Source organism: Ischnura elegans, chromosome 9, assembly GCF_921293095.1.
Source record: "Ischnura elegans chromosome 9, ioIscEleg1.1, whole genome shotgun sequence".
In the NCBI taxonomy this organism is placed as follows: Eukaryota; Metazoa; Arthropoda; class Insecta; order Odonata; family Coenagrionidae; genus Ischnura; species Ischnura elegans.
The window spans coordinates 74,130,221-74,151,040 of NC_060254.1; the positions used below are offsets into that span (position 1 = coordinate 74,130,221).

Consider the following 20,820-nt stretch of genomic DNA (forward strand, 5'->3'; position numbering starts at 1 on the left):
ATAAAGAGATTCGAGTTTGAAAGTCTATAAATACCATACCAATGCCTTCTTAAGCCAACTTAAGTAAGCTTAAGAAGGCATTGACCATACCCTTTAAGTTATTTTCATTATATTATTTGGTACCATTGCTTTTCTTGTTATAATGCGCGTTGATTCATATGGTTAAAAATGTTTTACCCTTCTATTTAAATATAGATATTGGCGCAGATACCAAAAAAGTACCAGTTTTCAAGCCTTTTTAAGTAAATCTCAACTTTAAACATTGGCTAACGTTAAAGGTGCATTACTAACTTTATTAAATTTATACATGTTATTGATCAACTGTTTTTTAAAGCATTAATCTTAAGTGACATTGGTATACCACTATTAAAACAATTATTATTATAATTTTTATGAAACAACATTTTTCTAAGCAACGGTTGCACGAACGAGGTGAATTTTAGAATGGGGTAGTTTCCTTCATCAAAGAAAACGAAAGGCATTGATTGCGATTCGTTATCCACCATTAGTGTATTCATAATATACAAATTATTTGGTTTTAGAAATACCGGTTTAGACGAATGGCAAGGGTCAATTTTATCCTCATTTGAAAAAGGCCAGATTGGCGCCCATGCGATGCCACTCCACGTGACGTCACAAGGACCTAGTTTCTACACGAGAGGATAGGAGTTTTACTTCGTCTGAGGTTACCAATGCATGCATGAGGCACAGAGCTCAGGGAAACATGTCTTAATAATCACCTATTAAACTGGCTAAGGTCGAAAAGTTTCCTTCGTTTGATAAGGTATTAATAATCCTTATTTAAGCCAAGCGCTACCAGCTAGCATGGTACTCAGCTACCTGCTAGCATCCTGCGTCGTATCAGCGCTCAAGCCTCGCCCCAAGGTCACCTCACTTGCGGCAGCGGGAAGCAGAACGACGTCACGCGGAGTTTTTCCCGGCATTCATACTTACCCGTCGCGTTTTCGCGCGCTTGAAAATTTTCACTGTTCATTTAATCGCGAAAAATACATATATCGTCATATAAAAATCTAAAAGCGTGAAATACGTACTCCAGGAGTAATAATCTTTCGATATAGGCAATAAAAAATATAGGAAACCACCCTATTGTTGTCATTGGCCAGTCTTCCGTATCTTTGTACATACCTAATGAATTTTTTTGACTAGTTTGCGTTGAGCTTATAACGATTTTTATATTTGTACGCGAAGCGATGGTCGCCGATCGGTAAAAACAGCGACTACCGGCGCGCGCCGAGCTGTTGCCAAGTGAAGGTGTAATCAGCGGTGTAGTAATATGTAGTATTATTTTGATTTAGTCACATTTCATTTCTACCTACGATTTAATTTGATTTAACTTCCAGCATTATAAACATGAACTGTTAGGCTGATTTATTGAAATTTAGTGTTTCCTGTTGCGTGCGAACTGACAACAAAATATCACTATAGGCTATCCGCATAACACCAGAACAAAGCACTCCACCCCTCCTACAAAGCAAATTTCTGGCCACTCACCAGTCACGTGGATAATGCCTCTGATATTTAAAAGGGAAACTTTTTAGCATGAATACCTTATCTCTATAGCCGCTAATTAATTTTTTTAATTGGATTGAAGCTGATCCTCAGATTTGAACTCATTTGCAGACAATGTTACTTCCGATAGCATATCTCTGGCCGGAATCTCGGCGCATTTCCATATATGTTCGGTCATTATTGTGTCATTGATATTGTTTACTCATTTAATCTGCGTGAAATGGCCTTGTCGAAATTTTAATAGATATTCCTTAAGTTACACAGAACTGGTTTTGCGGAATCATCCATTGAGAGGGTAAATTCGACTTAGATGATTTCTACGGAACATGACCCCGTGCTCTGTAAAAATTCTTAGATGAGGAACTCTACTACAGAGTACTAAGAAACAGATTTTCAGGAACCAGGCTGCGAGTGAGTGCATTGATTTTGCCGAAATGATTTATACAGATTTGTTAACCAAAATGAACATTTTTCCAGACAATTTCTTACAAAAAAGAAACCCGATCTACAGCACCGACGATGATTTCTGTAGAATTTACGTTCTTCAGAACATCCTAGATTCTAGAGACAAAGACATACTTTAGAAGTTCCCGGCAGGGTCGAAAGACGAGTTTAATTTATGCGTGTTTTCATGTATCTTTTTTATTGATCGAACTATGTATTTATTTTAAAATCTAACCCATTCATGTTCTTGATCTAGTAATATATGGTGGCCTATATAATTCAGATGCATCATGAAACGTACTAATTAACACATCCTTGATTTAAAGTTGCAAATTCAAAGTTGTATATCTTGCATTTCATTGTCACGAATATTTTGCGTTAAAATTTTATTTTTTTAACTCCCTTTTCCCAGACTACTTGTAGCCCTTTCCATAGAAATCTCATATTTGAAGTGTTGCAACTTGTAACAGAACGTATTTATGAATTGTCCCCGTCCTTTTGTGTTTCAATGAAAAGGGGCGTATTAAGGTCGTTGACTTGGGGGTTTCTTTCTTTGGGGGGGATTACTTTCCATTTCGCCTTAGTGGCAGGCAACACCTCTCACCAATAATGCATCTGAGGCTTGATATGCATGGACAAGTGAATTTAAGAATTCATCAATGATTTTTTAAAATTATTTTTAATATTCCGCCGTCCATGAAACCACTCAAAATTGAAAAAGAAAGAATATATAACGATAATACAGTTGCATTTTGTTTAGGCAGAGAAGATAGTCTCTATCTTCGTAAATGGTTCTAAGAGTGCTTCAATCTAGCTTAAAACATGACTTTGCAGCCCTGTAAGAACAATTAGTGCTTTTAAAAGTATTTTTTTGCTGTAATATAGTAATAAACATTGATGGTGAAGATCTATTGCAAGTGGGGATTTTTGTGTCCAAGCTTCGCTAGCATCTTATAGTATATCTTGCCGCAGATATTATGTAAGTTTATTACACATTTTTTATTTAAAAATTCACCATTTTATTCGTTTAATAACAAAATCGACCTTTAAATCGTTAATTGACTGCTTAATGCAGTTTAATTCGTGATAATAGTCTGTGCCTAATGTTTTCATTTTTCAAACTCCCGCCATGCGCAAAGGACGCAAAGCACGCAATGGGATCCTCAATTGTCATAACAAGTTCTCAAGTTGGGTAGGTCAAAGTTACTACAAAGTGACATATTTTCGTCGTTGGCTATTCGCAGCTAATTTAATTAGCAGTGAGGCAGTGCATTTAGGAAATTAATGAGTTCATAGGTGTTGTGGAGTGTATTTATTCGTTTAGTTTCTCAGTATTAGCGCAAGAAGGGACGAAAGTTGTGTGTCCTGTCTTAGTACGGTTTAGTGCTCGACTCAGGCCAGCAATCCCTAACGTGTTAGAATCCTTATTATTGCAGCGGTTCTAAAGTTACGGATATTTTTAGAAGAACTGTGAACCAGTGGACAGTATGGCTGATGATGAGGAGCTAACTTTGCCTCGAGCTTCCATTAACAAAATGATAAAAGAAATTTTGCCAAACATTCGCGTAGCGAATGAATCGCGGGAGCTAATTTTGAACTGTTGTACGGAGTTTATTCATTTAATATCTTCGGAAGCAAATGATATTTGTAATCAACAGTCAAAGAAAACTATAAACGCTGAGCATGTTCTTCAAGGTAAGTATTTATACCAGTGTCACCCTACATACTCAAAGAAAATATGTGACTTGGACTGCCTTCAAGTATTTGATTAGTGGTAGCTGATCGTTGTCGTATGGTTCCTTGGTTAAGGGTTATTTTTGATATATTCTCTTATCATTTGTATCCCTATTTACCAATTGTTTAGTGGAATACACTTCTTTATGTCAAGTTAAAACGGTATTCCAATTGGTTACTGCGACAGTAAATTATTAATTGTTCAAATATTATATTCTCAACAATATTATCGACGTACGGGAATTATTTATGTATTGAGTTGTGTTTTGTTAGGGTATTTTTCGTGAGCTATATCATGTCCCCACAATCGATAATCAGCATGTCTTCTATTGCTGTACATGTGCTATGAAATGTTGTTGTTACCTGTTTGCCCCTGCAATTGTGTTTTGGCATTTACTCTCACCTTCCTTAAATCACTAAACAGTCTGTTTCGACAGCGCTTATTTCTAGGTCAGTTGCCTTTTCCCTGGTCTTGAAATGCTCCTGTAATTGCTTACCTTATGATTATCTTTTTAAAGCTCTGGATCGATTGGGCTTTGGAGATTATCGAGCCGATGCAGAAGCTGTTATGAAAGACTGCAAAGCTGTGGCTGCGAAGCGCAGGATGCAGTCTACCAGGTTGGAAAATCTCGGCATTCCAGAAGAAGAATTGTTAAGGCAACAGCAAGAACTATTTGCTAAGGTAAATCATTTTTATCACACTCCTTTTTGGGCGCCAAATCTTAAATGTGTTTCGTTCTTCTCCTAATGTCTTTGATAGTACATTGAGTCAGTGGCTTAGCAAGGGGGGAGGTATGGGGGTTCCGGAACCCCCTCCCCCCGAAATATGAAAACAGTTACTTTCCTATATAGAAGAAAACAAAATATTGAAAAATCATGAATTTACAAAATATTTCTTTGGCAAATCAAATTTATTTGATTGTGAAAAGTGTTAAAAATAGTTTAAAACATTCTACTTAGTACCCTGTTTTTCCAAAATTTTGTTTGCCTGATTTTGGACCCCCTCCCTACACCCCTCTCCATATACGAAATTGCGTGCTACCCAGCTGCATTGAGAGGGCTCATGTACAAAGATATAGTTTACTTGCCTCAGCGGCTGGTTCCTGCTAAAATGATGAAGTAAGATAATTACTTCACACTCTGGAGTTGTAATAATGGAATTTCTTACTTTGACCTGAAATTACGGACTAATTTCTCAACTTGTAAGATTTATTGGAGTAGAGGTTGGAAAAGAATATCCCTCTACTTAGCATGCAATGTGACATTGCATTTCGGGTGACTCCGTAGAGATATCACCGGGGCTAGCCATGATTTATACTAAATGAGAAACCTAATGTCAATATAAGACCTCTATTACATAGATACAGTATTTCTCCAAATATAGTCTCCCCCTCTCCTCTGAATGTAGTCCCCCTCCCCTAATTTTTGGGAAAAGTTAAAAAAATGCGTTTGAATATAGTCCCCCCCTTTACTTTTACCACAGGCATTTTTGGAAAAAAAGGGGAACTATATTCATAAGTATACGGTATTTACGTTTTCCCAAGTAAACAGAAACGATTCATTGGAAGTGAATGTATTCATTTTTGCTCGCTCAGAAAAATGTTTTTCGCCCTCTGAGGCTCAAGCGACATCAGTTTCTACATACTTAATCCAAAATGTCCATTCAAAGAGGTCGTAACTGATTTACGACATGGGGGAAGGCAAGGTTTTTTGCAGGCAGTGGGAAAACCCTTTCCACAATCCCATATAGATCATCCGACATCCCTGTCTCTCCCCTAAATCCCTCTCCCCATTGCCATGACGACGGCCAACCCTTGATACACATACTCCCCTTCTTTAACCCACATGTATGAAGGATTTCTTTTTCCAATGCCAGTGAGAGAGACTGCATGGCCGCAGAGATGGAGGTCCAAGTGGAGGACATTTTGGAAACGGAGAGTGGCACAAAGGGCATTTTGTGATTTGTGCCTCAGGGTTAAGAGCACTTTATGGAAATGGAACAGCCAAAGGAGAAGTATGGAAGGATTGCTTTTCCCCTACCCCATGTGGCCTCCGACCCATATATCGATGGCTAAGTTCTAACAACACGTATCTCAAAATTAGCAACTTTTCACGAGAGCAATAATTTTTTTTCCTTTTACACTGAAATTAAAAACCACAGTTCAAAAAAACCAAAAGTTCATAAAACTGAAAAACAGGCATTCATTTGCAAACAAAGATTTTTTTTGCTTGTATTTTATTTTTTAAATGTTATTTGTTTAAGATACCTGTCTCAAACCGTTGAATAATCGTCATATGTCTTTGAGATGTGTGTTGTTAGAACTTAGCCATCGGTATGCACAAAAGTAAGGGAGGAATGCAGGCAGAAAGTGCGGGAGATCTACCATGCAAGCCACCTCTAAAGGCATGTGGTGCTGGATGTTAGGAACTATCCATTTGCTCATTTAAAGGAAATGCTGTAACAAAATAATGCCTTGCATTTATTAGTCTTAAATCATGGGGGGTAAAAACGAATTCCCATAACAGCATGTTCAGCAAAATATCTCTATAAATTTATCGTTTGTGTCAGATGCGGAAATGGTGTGGGGTTCTAATATGATGTCCTCGGTGTCACTCAGAGATGATGATTATGGTGATGAAATGCATTGTGCTAATGTCAAATAAGTTTTGTGGAAACAGCAAAGGTAAATTATTCAATCTTGAACTCTTAAGCATTTTAGGAAGGATTTGTCATTGTATAAAAGTTTTTGTTTCTTATGTATCATCATTGTCTAGTGTTATTCAGCCATTTCTTGACCCTTCGCTATGAAAATGTTATTGTCACATATAGGCTGTGCATTAGATTTCTTGCTGGCTCCTTAACTTGGCTGCAGATTTATACACCTTGGTGTTGTATTAAAATTGTATGTGTCATCATATAAAAATGTGATTTAGCTCATAGTGTGAGGAAATGATTTAAAGACAATTTTATCTTTGGTATTACTAAAAATCTTATTATGTATTAGGAGTATACATTTAACATGTGCAAACGACTTTCTATGGTCCATTGACAGCTGAATTTCAGCTTTAATAATATTCATTGCCGTTGAAAGTGCTGTAGCTGGTTTGTAGCTGCTTTATGAAAACTTTAAATATGTTTCTTAACATGTAAACCGTAATTCTTGTCTGATCAATTACACTGAGTGTCTTTTATATCTCATTTTACAAAGATATAGTGTCACAATAGTCCTGCTTGCTTGTATTTGAGTTTATATTGGTTGAATAATCGTCTAAATGTGGTTAGATATTATCTTTATGTCCTCAAAACTGTGTGTGATGAGCTAATTTTTTTCATTCCCCTTCAGGCAAGGGAAGAACAAGCAGCTGCTGAGCAGCAGCAGTGGGCCCAGTTGCAAGCGGCCGCTCAGCTCATGACGTCAATGCAACAGAAAGTTAATGAAGATGGGGATGACGAGGACTATTCGTGAGAGAATGAAGCCATATTGCGTCTTTTTCATTTGGATTAATTATTCCCGGAAGTGAGTTACCACTCCAGAAACAATTTGGTGCTTCTCTTGTGAAGACAATTCATCCAGTGATGTGTGTATGACTTTTTGTGTTGACATGAGTGTTTTTTTTTAAATAAATGAGGAAATGGATACTGTTGATTACTGCTAAATAAATAAAGCAATAATATTCATCAAGTACCAATGTAGTATTTTTGTTCAAGTGGTGATTTTGCGTTCATGTATTATTTGACAATATGTTTGTGGTAGAACTCCATCATCGTGTTTTGAGATTTTACACTTATGTATTTCTTTTCTACTCTATAAAAAAATCCCTTCAATTTTATTCCAATTATCTTCGGACATTCTTACTTTCCAGCTATTATTGCTCCTTTTGATGCTCTACAAAAAAGGTATCAATACTGTTTTGCATTCTCCTGATAATCTGCTTAAGTTGACATCTACCCTTAACTGGCCGTGTGAGGTAAAAATAGATCCAGTCTCGTATAGCCTTTTTCATTTTGTGAATTCCAGTATTTTCAACTTTATACTGCTGGGCTCGTCCTAAATTCCTCAATCGTGTATTTTAATTGGGGTTGAGTGCAATCGAATGCCTGGTTCGGGCCACATTGGAGGGAATATGTTCGCACAGATTTTACTATTTATTTACTATATATGTGATGGTGGTTGTCAGGTTTTTCTCGTCGTACACAGTGAAATGAAATCTTTAAAAAATTTTGTTGAGAAAAAAGTTAGAATTTGTAAGTATTTTAGGTTCTTTCTTAGGTTTTAAAACCAAAATTTGAGGAGGCATTTCATCAATGTCAAAGTTGGATAGCTATATTTTACATGCAGAAAAAATATGTGATTTTTTGAGAAATAGCAATGTACTAGAATTGCTACTGGGTGGGAGATGGACAGAGAAAGAAATGGCCTTCAGTCAAGTACCTGCTGTGTGACTATTGGGTGAGAAAAGACTCCAAATTTTCAAAATTCATGTGCTTATAAATTAAGTTTATAAAGGACCTACCTTACAATTGATAGGATTAGAATCAAAATTATTCATGCACATACATATTTAAAGGGACCGATACTGAAATTGCACCATGTGACGTAAATAAGTCTTAAGATTTGGCATAGATTGACAGCATAGTTTGTAAATGGATTTTTTTGGGTTAAAAAGAGGGTGAAATAGAATTTAGAGATTTGGGATGTTATCATAAATGAGTGGCATGCATATTTTTTGCCAATGACTTTGGCAATGATGAAACTTCAAGAGATACCTTATTATATGCTCTTCTCGCCGCAGAGATACAAGCCTCAAATTACATAAAATTTATGCATCTGGGAGGTCAGATTTGCTCTAAAATGAAGTCTACTATCCAACAGGCTCAACTATAACATCCAATGAAATTGACATAATTACACATGAAATTATTCTCAAACTGTTCCTGGCAGAAAAACAAATTGCGTGATACTACCCCAGGACCCCAATCCCATACCCAACATGAGCTTGGGTGAGAATTGGCTTGAAAGTCTCCCCCTACATGCCTCATGTAATAATAATAATAATAATTTTTATTCACTTAAGGCAAGAACATTTGCATAGTTTCGTCAAATTGAATCAAATTAAATTTACAGAATTACAGCATTAAAAAAAAAAAAAAAAAAAAAAATTGTTTACAATAAAGGGCCTCTGCCCTTATCATACAATACATTCATATCACATTATATATACATAAAATAGTACAGTTGTATTATACAGACCTTGCCTTACAGAGGACCCTCCTTGCAAAGCAAAAAAACTCTTCCGATGCATAAATTGGTTTTTGGAGCATAAAATTCCTCAGTTCAGCTTTGAATTTATTCAGAGAGTCTATACCCTTAATTCTGTGAGGGAGTACGTTATGCAGCTTAACCCCTTTGTGATATGGTCCATCTGAATTTAATGTAGAGGATCTTTGCTCAACATGTATATCCATCTTAGATCTCGTGTTATATTGGTGAATTGATGCCACCATAAAGCATATTAGAGGCCTACAATTAGTGTCGTATGTTATGTCGGTACGTATTATCGTAGATGGTATCTTTAGAATTTGTTAACGTTTTTCCTAGCCCTTCGCAACTTCAGGATTGTCCATTGCGTATGGCATATCGTGGTCCCCTCCACTGATTGCTGGTCGTGCACCCCCTATGCTTATCCTCTTTCCCCTGAGGACCACGCCTAGTAATTACAACCAGAGCATTGAGAAGAAGAAGAAGTCTTCCCCAACACCATCTGCTCAAGTTAAGTGGGAAAACTTAAAGAGATACCTTATTACATGCTCTTCTCGCCGCAGAGATACAAGCCTCAAATTACATAAAATCTATGCATCTGGGAGGTCAGATTTGCTCTAAAATGGACATCTTCAAAGCCGGCTATTAAAAGTCCTAAGCTATGTCAGGAGGTGTTCTCGTAAATGGTATAATTAGAATTTTTTTACGTTTTACTCTCCTTTGCTTTCTGCATTGATACATACTTACCTTTTAAAATGTGAAAATAATAAATATAACTCATATCTTCAGGTTTTACTTTGTAAGAATGAAAGAATAAAATTTGCAAGGTTCACTTATATGTTTAAAATAGCATCTAGAACCACTAATATATTAAAAAAAAACAACTAATGCTTGCTAAACCACCACGCATGGGGTGCTTTTTTTATTACAGTAGCGATCCTCACAATACCTGTATCTATTCTTTTATTTTCCGTAAAAAAACCAATTGCCGAAAAAGGATTTTCATCAAGAAAGACAATATCCTTCAACATCAAGCAAAACAGTTTCCTTAGGGTGTAATTTACCGGGTAGAGAACACTGTGTTTCAAGCCTTAAAAAATACCTACTCGGCGTATTGCAAAGAAGTGTTTTGGATCCTTGGGGTGATTTTGAGCTGGCCGCGACTAGACTCCCAAATGACACATGTGTTGCAATGTCCATTTTTCGCAGAGATTCAATGTTTTTAGTGGTTAGAGCACGGGGTCCCACTCCACAAAAAACATCTTTGCTAGGAAAAAGTTGTTCCTACGACATGTTTAAATGACATTCACGTTGGCTACTCAGCAATTGCCGCCAAATTCAAATCACTGCAATATGCTCTCTTTCGATTCCGTTCTCTTTTTTAGCCTATTATTTTCCGCCCTTCACGGAAACAATGCCATGTAAACATACCTTAATTCCTTTTTGGGAACTAGTACGCACCTAATATCTGATTCTGAGCATTTATTGGTGACTTTATTCGGTCGTGGTTGAGACTAAAAAGTCCCCTCTTCCACCTAACCCCTAATAGGGTAGTTTCATTGTTTGAAATTTGGAGGGAAGACCCACCAAGGCCTTAGGACGGTGGGGTTATCTTATGTAGAGGTATATAAAGCAAAAGTAACCTATAAAATTTACCAAATTCTTTAGTATAAGCTGGAATATTTTGGCATTTGAGGCATCCCACATAATTTCATTAAGTCATATCTGAGTAAACGCTCCCAACATATAGTGCAATCTAACAGTACCCAATTCATTTCTTCTTAAAAAGAAATTGAGCTGGGCATACCCCAAGGTTCTATTATAGGTCCTGTTTCATTCTTGATTTATATTAATCACTATCCCAGTGTATTAAAATCTGTCCCTGGAGTAAAACCCATCCCATCTGCTGATGGCAAAAATGTTATCATATCTGCACCATCTGGTCTGGCTGCCAAAGCAACATAGTTGACTCAAACTTTGTTTGATTGGGGAAGTAACAATGATTTTGAGCTCAACATTTGCAAGACCAATATAATTTATTTTTCCAATAAAAATAAAGCTCATGCTGATAACCTAGTCACAATAGATGGTAATTTGGTAATTAAATCCCCCAAATTTCCAGCACTCACTATCTTGGAGTAACTCTGACTTGTACTGTATCTTGGGACAAACAAATATGCAATTCGCATAGTAAGCTAAGCTCCATGCTTTCTTATCAGACATACTACAAATAAATTAAGGTACTTTCATCAGTTAACTATCATGAATTTCACTCTTGTATTTCACCAGCAATTTGATTTGGGGTTCGTTCCCCCACACACATGTGATTTTCCGCACATATCTTGACATGTCCTATTTTTTTACTCATACTTAATGTATCATATTTCTTTGGTCATGCGTGGTTTAACAATTAGCTGAGCATGAACCACTTGGTTGCCAACAAAATAATTTTTTGTGGTATCACGTCTGTATAGGATTGTATCTTACAATTAGCATTGTAAAAAAATTAAAACCTAATTTACACTAAAATGTAAGCATGAGTCATCAGAATGAGAGTAAATGATTTTGCCTGAAAGAAAAGTGCTTTCGTGATAATCTTAGGGTCAACCCGATTTGTTGATAGGGTTGATCACCAAATTCTTTAGAGTAAGCTGGAACATTTTGGCATAAGAGGCATCCCGCATAATTTGATAAAATCATACCAGAGTAAACAGTCCCAACATGTAGTGCTACCTTATGATAGCATCCAATTAATTTCTTCCAGAAAATTAATAGAATTAGAAGTACCCTAGGGGTCTACCCTGGCTCCAGAAAATGAATTTACATTTGACTGACATCAACACACGATACATACAGGATTATCAGTCTATAATAAACAATCCCTATTTTAATAAGGTTAATAATGTAACTATAGCAAACTCCCGATTATCCAGCGGCAGATTATATGTGCATGAGTTTCACACTCTTTAGATGTTTTCCATGTTTTATTACAAAACAAAATCTGACGCTAAAAAACACTATTACTGCATTTTAATGCGAGGCTACACAGGGCTTATTATTTCAATTATAATTCCCTTCGTAAAACAGCATTATTCATAGTTCCCACTCAAACTAAAATATAAAATTCACGGTTTTTTCCAGGTTCTCACGGTCCAGATGTCGTCAAATTCACTGTTTTTAGATAAACCATTTTAGGCAGAAACATTGATTGCGTAACGATCATCGGCCGCAGGTTAACTAAAAATTAAAAAAAAAAGTGACAGACACCGTGAATGCAAAGGCAGCGATGAAAGTGCTATCTCTCTCTCCTGACGTCACATATCGTTAGCTAAATTCAGCTCCCGCTAAAGGTCGTGAGCGTGAAAATGGAGTGACCAGGATGCCAGGGAACTTAAGAAGTGTCTGAATTTTCACCAGGGTTAATGAACACTTTGGCTACCATTCTTCAGGCTTTGGTACAGGCTTCAGGTCTACGTATCATCACGGCACACGGACCAATGATTGCGCTTAGAATACAATACGTGTGCAGATAAATACGTGAACAGTGTCTGCGCATGACTGACGTTGAAACATGATCGATGTATCAATTTTTATTTTGCTCTTTCAATCGTAGTACTTAAATCAAGTTTGAGAGATTTTTAAAGTTATATGACGAAATTCACGCCTATTTCCAGGTTTTTGTCACGCTAGACGAAATTCACGGCTTATTCACGGTTGATTGGGAGTCCTGTAATTGCATTTACTTGCTCACAAATAATAGTTTTTTACTTGGATGTCTGCTCTATCATTGCAGCAGACGATGAGTGACAGGAAAAACTCACGATTAATTTCAGAAGAGTCTTCAATCGCTAACCAATTGTAAATTTAGAACAATGTTTTCTACGACTTTTAAATGTATGTTTCAAATGGCAAATGCACAATTACTGCCGTGGCCTCACATGCGGTTGAAATAAGCCCAAAGAAACAGGAGATTTTGTTGAGAGGAAGGGAACAGTAGAAGTGAAGACAGCAGCGGACGTGGAAGCTAAGACAAAGGAAGTAGAGATTGCATGAGTTACAGCCAGGCACTTGTGAGTGTACACAGTTTTCCTGGTATCCTAGAACCGCTGCGGCTTGATTGTGTGATCGCACGGCAGTTGCATTTGCGGGACTCCGTGTTCCAGTTTTCCAAGTATCGTGGTGCACGATCACTCTCAGTTATCACGAATCCACATCCTGCTGCAGTTGCATCCCGTGCAACTAGCACAAGATGCTACTTAATGCCCGACAAGAGAGGCGGATCTACGGGGTCCCTCCTCTTCCCTTGCCCTCCCCTTGGGTATCCAATTTACACTAGATAGAATGGTAATTTTTTCCGACCCTCACTTCTACTGGAATTTCAAACCCCACTTAGCCCCCCCCTTGTCCCTATCCTGGATCCACCACTGCCCGACAGTGTAGTGTCCGATGTTGCACAGTTTTTCAGTCATTCGTGCAAACCACTTCTACAAGCCACTTTCCTGAATCTGTGATCACGCCGCCACGGATGCGTGGTTTTCGAGGTCCATGTATTATATGGGACAGTGGAAATTCAAGTGAAATCACATTGTCGCCACAAAAAAGATTGCAGTCCGGTGAAGAAAGCTCTCAGCGAGTCCGGGAAGCAGTATAAAAAATCAGACTACGTATGTAAATCATAATACATTGTTTGATTTACGTAAATCATGAACATTACAAGAAATTAATGTGGAAGTTTGGATTATCAGTGTTTTCCAATAATTTGTGCCGCCGATCCTCAATGGTTCGGATAAACGGGAGTTTGCATTAAAGCAACTGATCAATAACTGTAATTGGATTCTCTTCAATTATGAAAGGAAAAATAATACTTCCATCAACACTGCTGAATAATATTAGAATACTAGGGCAAGAGACTGTTTACCCTTATTGAATAACCAATTAATTTGTCATTCTAAAGCAAATGGCTTACGACAATCACAGGAGTGGATACTACATAGATTGATCTCACTCCTTACACCATACTGTGAATTCAGAATAAGTCGACAAACTTCAAGTAAATTAATAACAAATCATGATTTTTGGGCAAATAGAATGCATCTTTTACTCTCCAACAGCATACAAGTATAAGATTCTCAACTATTGGCTGAGCTGCAGAAAGCCCTTAGAAACAATCACTCCATTTGAACAAAAGGTCATTGAAACATTACTTGAGACATGGAATTCATCCTATTTACAAAAACATTTCCAATTGAAAATGGCGTTTCAAGTTATACTTTTTTGAAAACTGTTTATTGATACTTATTGTATTTTTTTGCACAAACTGCTTAAGTCCAAGCCTTTCCCTAAAAAAACATGATTTACAGAGATAAAAGTTGAATTACCTTGCATATATGTATATATATATATATATATATCTCTCTCTTTCTCTGGTATATCTTCCTTTCATTAAGTACAGATAACTATGCAATATCATAAAACACACAAATGCAAGACAATAGTCACGGTGAGGGTATTTTTTTTATAGCTTTCATGGCATTTTTTTGACATAAACTACAACGACATTATCTTAACAGAATCTCTTAAACAGTCAAACTCCATTAGGGAAGCTGTATAAAGAAAGAATTGGAGATGAATTATGTTATGTTCAATACCCTAAAACAAAAAAATTCTAATGAAATGAATAAGATTAAACCAAGGATTATACGGACAAAAATAACAACTCCCTAATTGAATTCGAATTTCTTTAATTCTACAAAAAAATAAATGGTCCACCAAGATATCTTCAAAGATTTTTTTCATTTTCCCTCCTTCCTTTTTTATTATTTTTTCCACGTGACTATGGGACGTTGAGCCACCCCAAAAAATGGTGCAAGCACTTGTCACCGAACAAGTGAGGTGTGCTTTAGTGCTAAATATAGAAACACCAACCCATGATCAAAGTTCTTCCATTATAAATTCTACAAATATATTCGAAGAATACAACTCTAAAATATATGTATATATATTTATATGTGTGTATATATATAATATGTATATGTTCCCAACTTTGAACAACCAAATACTGAAAATTTCTCTAATATGAGGAGAACACTTCATCAAGAGTTACTCTTTTTTTTTCATTATTCAGCCAACTCTTTCACATGTATTATCCACACACAAGTAAGAAGCAAATTAATTAATAACAATTTATGATAGTTTTCATTCCATTTTGGGCAGACTGAAATCAAACATAAGTCCTCTTCAGTTTTAGTCTTTAAAATCAAACCCCTTGTTTCAGTGCGGCAATATATATTGTCACACCATTACATCACACACACGAAACTGTACAAATCATATGACAGTTGGTTTGCAAAATTAGGATATAAAATAAATAATATTAATAAAATGTTCTTGGGATTTCACACATGAGAAATAGTAATCGCGACAAAAAGATACACTTAATTGATTGAATGTCTTATTTTTTTTGAAAATTATATCCATCCACAATTGCTGAAAACTGTCAAGTCTTAACAGCAACAACATCTACAATCCAGTATTTCAGGGACAAAAAAAAATAAGTCATCTCCAATATAAAGAAAAATGTATTTATACAGCACATAAATGATAAACGATGACAGTTCCATTAACTCTTTCTATTTTCCAAGAGAAAAATTATACTTTAAAGTGAAACATACACCTAAACATTTCATTAAAAAATTACAGAGGCACACGAGAGAAAGGGGAATCCAATCTTACAAGGAAACACCTAGTGTCTCGTGAACAATCAACACCTGATACGGCCGAGTGTGAACAAGAGGGAAATATGAACCGAAGCAGATTTCATAGTGAAGCAAGGATGATAGCATTTCATGAGCCAGCACTTGCAATGACATTTAATTCATGTGGCAAGAGGGACGGAGGATTTGGTTGGAGAATTCACGGCTTGCTTATAGAGGCCTAATGTCAAGCTAAAATTTCTCTGGTTTTTGCATTGCTCCATAAATTTCCACAGACTTATCTTTACCTCCATAAGCAGGGCAATCAATATTGGGAATACAAATATCTTTTTACACACCACCCATGCTCTTTTTTGGATAATACTTCAGAGTTACCAATTACACTCAACAATGACTCTTGCCAAAAATGTTTAAACGAGTGTGGCCTCATCATCTATTTAGCAAACACTTTACACTTAAAAGAAATCCTAACCAAATAATGATCTATCACACCCAATGCTATCAGGCTGACCCCAATGACAAGATCATTGAAGTCCTAATTGGGAAACACCTTGGCTTCAATGTACAAGCTGAGATTTGACTTCGAAAAAAATCTTTTGTTGGTTTAGTCCTTTTTCATTTCATGGTCATTAAATGCCTAAAATAGAATTTTTTCGATTATTTTTTTATAAAACAACTGCAAATACTTCAATTACGAATAAAATGTACAGATACGAAGACAAATTTCTTATTTAATGAGCTTGAACACCTCCTGTGACCCTTTTTTTTATTACAATACCACCTCACATTTTCATTTTTTTATATTGAATGAAAAAAAATTAAGATTAATCTATAATTTACAGTCCAAAGTAAGAAAAAAAAATGATTCATGTTGAATAACTATCCCATAACTAGCCTCCAAAACCTGCACTAAAAACCGTCAAAATCAAGTCCACCAAACCTTTTTTTTCCAGAACAAAAAGCACTGTGGATAAACAAGCAACACTAGAAACATCACTCACACTCCATAGAAGAAAAATGTCTTCAAAATTTGCATGAATATTCTGTCCACTGGACAGAGCAAATGTGGATGAAAAAGATGACATGCAAGGTACCGGGCACAACTTGATTCTGAATCATTATATTTTTCCAAGTCTCTCGGATAATGAAACTATTTATAAACTTCAACCATTACTCACATGAGGGAGTGACAGTAAAACCCTCATAACTAACACACGATAACCTTGATGGATGACTGATACTTTACAATTAACCTACATGACGGGTTCATTTTTTTTTTGTAATATCTTTCGTTTAAAAATACTAGTAGGAGATGAAATGAATTAAAGAGAAAATTGACTATTCATTTCATGCAAAGTAATGATAAAGTCCAGGGGCACCGCGATGGTTTCCTGCCCCGCCTTTACCTCCACCAAGCTCCCGCAACAATGAGAATGGATCCCCTCTTCCCTGTCCTTTCATGCCGGGGTTCGAGCTTGTCTGGGGTTGTTGAGGTGCAGGCGGTTTCTGTTGGGGTTGAGCACGGAGCACGCTTGCATACGTGATGACCGGCGCTTGACGTTGCTGCTGCTGAGATTGTTGGAAACCATCCGATACTCCGCCACGCCGTTGCTGTTGAGGCTGCTGTTGTTGGTGCCTCGACTGATTCTGGGGTGGCATGGCATTGTGCCGGGGAGGCACCGACTGGTTGTGGTGGTTGCCCATGTGGTCACTGTTGTTCATCGGCCTTTGCTGCTGTTGCTGTAGCTGTTGCTGCTGCACATCATTGTGTGATTCCTCAGACGTCGGAACACGCATGGATCCCATTCCTCCACGTACCACATGCTGGTTTGGTGATCTACGGCCCTGTAAACAGCATTTACTTGTTAGTATAAAATACTGTATTTCTCCGAATATAGTCCCCCCCCTTAATTTCGAGGCTTCAGTTTCAGGAAAAATTGTAAAAAATGTGTCTGAATATAGTCCCCCCTTTACTTTTACCATTGGCATTTCTGGAAAAAAAGGGGGACTATATTCAGACAAATACTGTATGGTGATTTTTTTTCCAGGAAATTATTCCATCATTACATGTACAGTAAAACTATCCTCTTTACATCATAATGGAGGGGACCAATATTTGGGCAATTTGATGCATGGAGGTTCACTATAGCGAGGTTTTAGTGATAGGCACCATTTTTTCATAACCTTTCGAGAATGAAAGGCATTGCTATCTTTTAAACCATAGTATTTATGTGTTTAAACAAACATGCATGCATTAGTGAACACACATTTATTATTTAATAATAACAGACAGCGAGCGCTATCTAGTGATTTTTACTATGATTCGAGAGAAAATGATGTGATCTCTCTTTATTCAACAGTCACTTAAAATGATTTGGATAGCTGGATGCCTTTTCTCTTATTTACTGTAAGGTATGCTCTCATATGGAACAAAATGGCCATAACTTATGGTTTACCTGAAAATTACAGTATATTAAAGGTGCATAAGAAAAAAAATAAGTATGAAACATTTATTGCTGAAAATGTCATTCCATGTACGTAATCGCGGCTGCATTAATGGTCTCTAGCTGTCTCGGTACGATTTGCGGAGGTAGTTTGGCCATCTCTGGAGTGTCTCCTTGGTATGATAAGTGGAGGTTTTACGAGATAAAGAGGTTCACTGCATAGAGGTTTGCCTATAAATTTTCATGTAAATCTGACTGGACTGTAGGGGTGGTATGAAGTGTGGAGGTTTATGATGCAAAGAGGTTCACTACATAGAGGTTTTACTGTAAATGTTATTTTGGCACTCAAAGCAAAGATTTCTACCAATGACTAAATTGCGTAACTCACCAAGGGTTTCATCATTACTTGCCAAAAATCCTAAAATCGATGAAGGTTTTTCGGGTTAATGCCGTGTCAACTCATTTCTGGTGGACAACAGTTTTGAACGCACCTAAAACTGTCGTCTACCAAAAAAAAAAAGGATAGCACAGCAATAGGACAGCATAAACCCGACAAACCTTCATGAATTTAATCACCACGGAAGCCTACGTAACAATCCGAAGATTGATTTGACGTAGCTCTCCACTCTCTCTCCTGCCAGCTTAACTTTTTACATCTACATGTTTCTCCTCTTTCCGTTCCATACATTTTATTCAAGGTCGTCAAATATGGGTAAGCAAATTATTAAAAAATCAAAGGAATATCATTTTGATACCACCACTAGCCATGAAAAAAGGAAGTTCCACAAACTGCCATGTGGGGCAGCATCAATTTACCACATAAACAAGCCTTTACAGGATAGATTAGTAATTTTTTGAAGAAATTACTATCATAGATATAATAGAACCCTTTTCCTTTGTAATGGCCTGAAACAGAGTTATTACAAAATAAGTACTCAGCTTTCAGGTGAATTAGGCCTTCTTTACCGCTTCACGGAAATTAAGGATTCCATTGCACTCCACTCCTATTTCTCAACGATTGTCCTTCCAATAGTTACGTACAGTGAAACCTCGTTAAAGCGAGTACGGGCTATAGCGACACCCCCGCTATTACGAGAGATAGCCGATGCACCGTCAATTGACCCTATAATAAGCGTGTTAAAAAAATCGTTTTTACGAGACCCTTTCGGTGTTGGCTCTCGCCATAGCGAGGGTTTCACCGCCGGAAGACTTTCATCAAGACTCCTTAACCACTGTAACTGCTAGCAATCTGTTAGAAATGAAGTTAATGGAGTGCTCAGTCTCAAATTTATGTGGTAAACTCTCGTTCGATAAATATAATGATTGACGAAACAATGCTTTACATGATTTTTATTCAGTGCGGCGCTTATAAATTGTTTGAATAGTTAGTCGTTATTTGAGTAAGGAAATTTAGTGATGCAAAAAAACATCGCCTTTCGTCTGGATTTATGCTTACGTTTATCGGATAGATGTTTATCTGACGCCGCACCACTCCTGCTCCTGTATATCTGTTCGCAACAGGTATATTGGCTATTATTTGCTCCACCTCCGGTAAAGCGACAATTCGTTATAGCGAGTGTTTTTTAGTGCGCCGTGGGGTGTCGTTATATCGAGGTTGCACTGTATTGCTCTCTAATTTGGTCCATGTCAGCCCCGACTAACCTAAAATCCCTTGATTGCATCCCCCACTTCTTTGCCAAAATAGTTAGGCATAGAGTCCCTCACTTACACAATATGTCCTCTGATGCTGTTTTGTCTTCTATTTCCTTATCTGATCTGCAGAATCTCAGACTTAAAACAGACTTCAACTTTCTACACAGTATCTTGAACCCGACTTTTGACTGCCCTGGACTCCTCTCTCTGTTGAATTTTAGAATACCGACTCGTTCCACCCGCTCGTTCTCCCTACTCCATCTGCCTATTCCCAGAATTTCCCTGACCAAGCGCTCACCTTTATATCGCCTCTCCTCCCTCCTAAATTCACTCCCTCCTTCCATAGATCCTTTTTACCTGTCACGCAAAAAATTCACCGCACAAGCTCTGACCCATATGTCTGCTAATTGAATGTTATACTTCCCTGCTGGTTAATTCTTTGTTTGTTTTCATGTTGTTATTGTATTGTGACTAATTCATGTCATTGTTAAAAACTTCACTGTAAATTGGCGACACGGCTGTATGTGAAATTTACTTAAATAAATAAAATAAATAAATTCTATTGATGAACTCTTCTCGGGCTCTATACTGGGTCAGTTATCTTAGCGCTGAAATTTGCTTGGAGGATGGGTAACGAGTCACAACCTAAAACGCCAACAGCACTAAGGTCACTTATCCAGTGTAGGGCCCAAGAATTCATCAGAGTTATCATTAATAAGGTCTGGTCCTAATAAAATATGATCTGGGTCCAGGTCTACAGTCCGGCCGCCGAGAGTTGTCCGTTGACACCTTGAAGGGGTAGGGGACAAGGTTGCCAGGTAAGAAAGGGAAACGCCCACATCACATGTAAACAAAAGGGTTCCGTGAAGAAAGCAGCCAGAAGGGACGACAAATGTGAAGGATCCAATGGAAGAATCCTTTGTTTTGGCGATTCGCAAAAAGGACTTGTTGTGGTGGTTCAGGCTTGTTTCAGGGCTTAATATGCATGTTACAACGTTGTATGACTAGGCAAGGGTGTGAGGTGCATTTGGGGGACAGTGA

At 37.2% G+C, this 20,820-nt stretch overlaps 2 protein-coding genes across 6 annotated transcripts in view; one reads left to right on the plus strand and one right to left on the minus strand.

Moving 5' to 3' along the window:
- The first annotated feature begins 3,134 nt into the window (after positions 1-3,134).
- On the plus strand, positions 3,135-7,394 carry LOC124165824 (protein Dr1). The gene is made up of 3 exons (XM_046543351.1): positions 3,135-3,669; positions 4,227-4,390; positions 7,053-7,394. Exons 1-3 carry the CDS (start codon positions 3,462-3,464, stop codon positions 7,173-7,175), a joined length of 495 nt encoding a protein of 164 aa, XP_046399307.1. The 5' UTR covers positions 3,135-3,461; the 3' UTR covers positions 7,176-7,394.
- Positions 7,395-17,438: 10,044 nt separating this feature from the next.
- Positions 17,439-20,820, minus strand: part of LOC124164929 (probable helicase with zinc finger domain) — a 55,870-nt gene continuing 52,488 nt past the window's right edge. For all 5 annotated transcript variants that reach the window (XM_046542166.1, XM_046542164.1, XM_046542165.1 and 2 more), the window contains one exon: positions 17,439-17,527. The gene's annotated coding sequence lies outside the window, so the exon portion shown is untranslated. The remainder of the gene's footprint in view (positions 17,528-20,820) is intronic.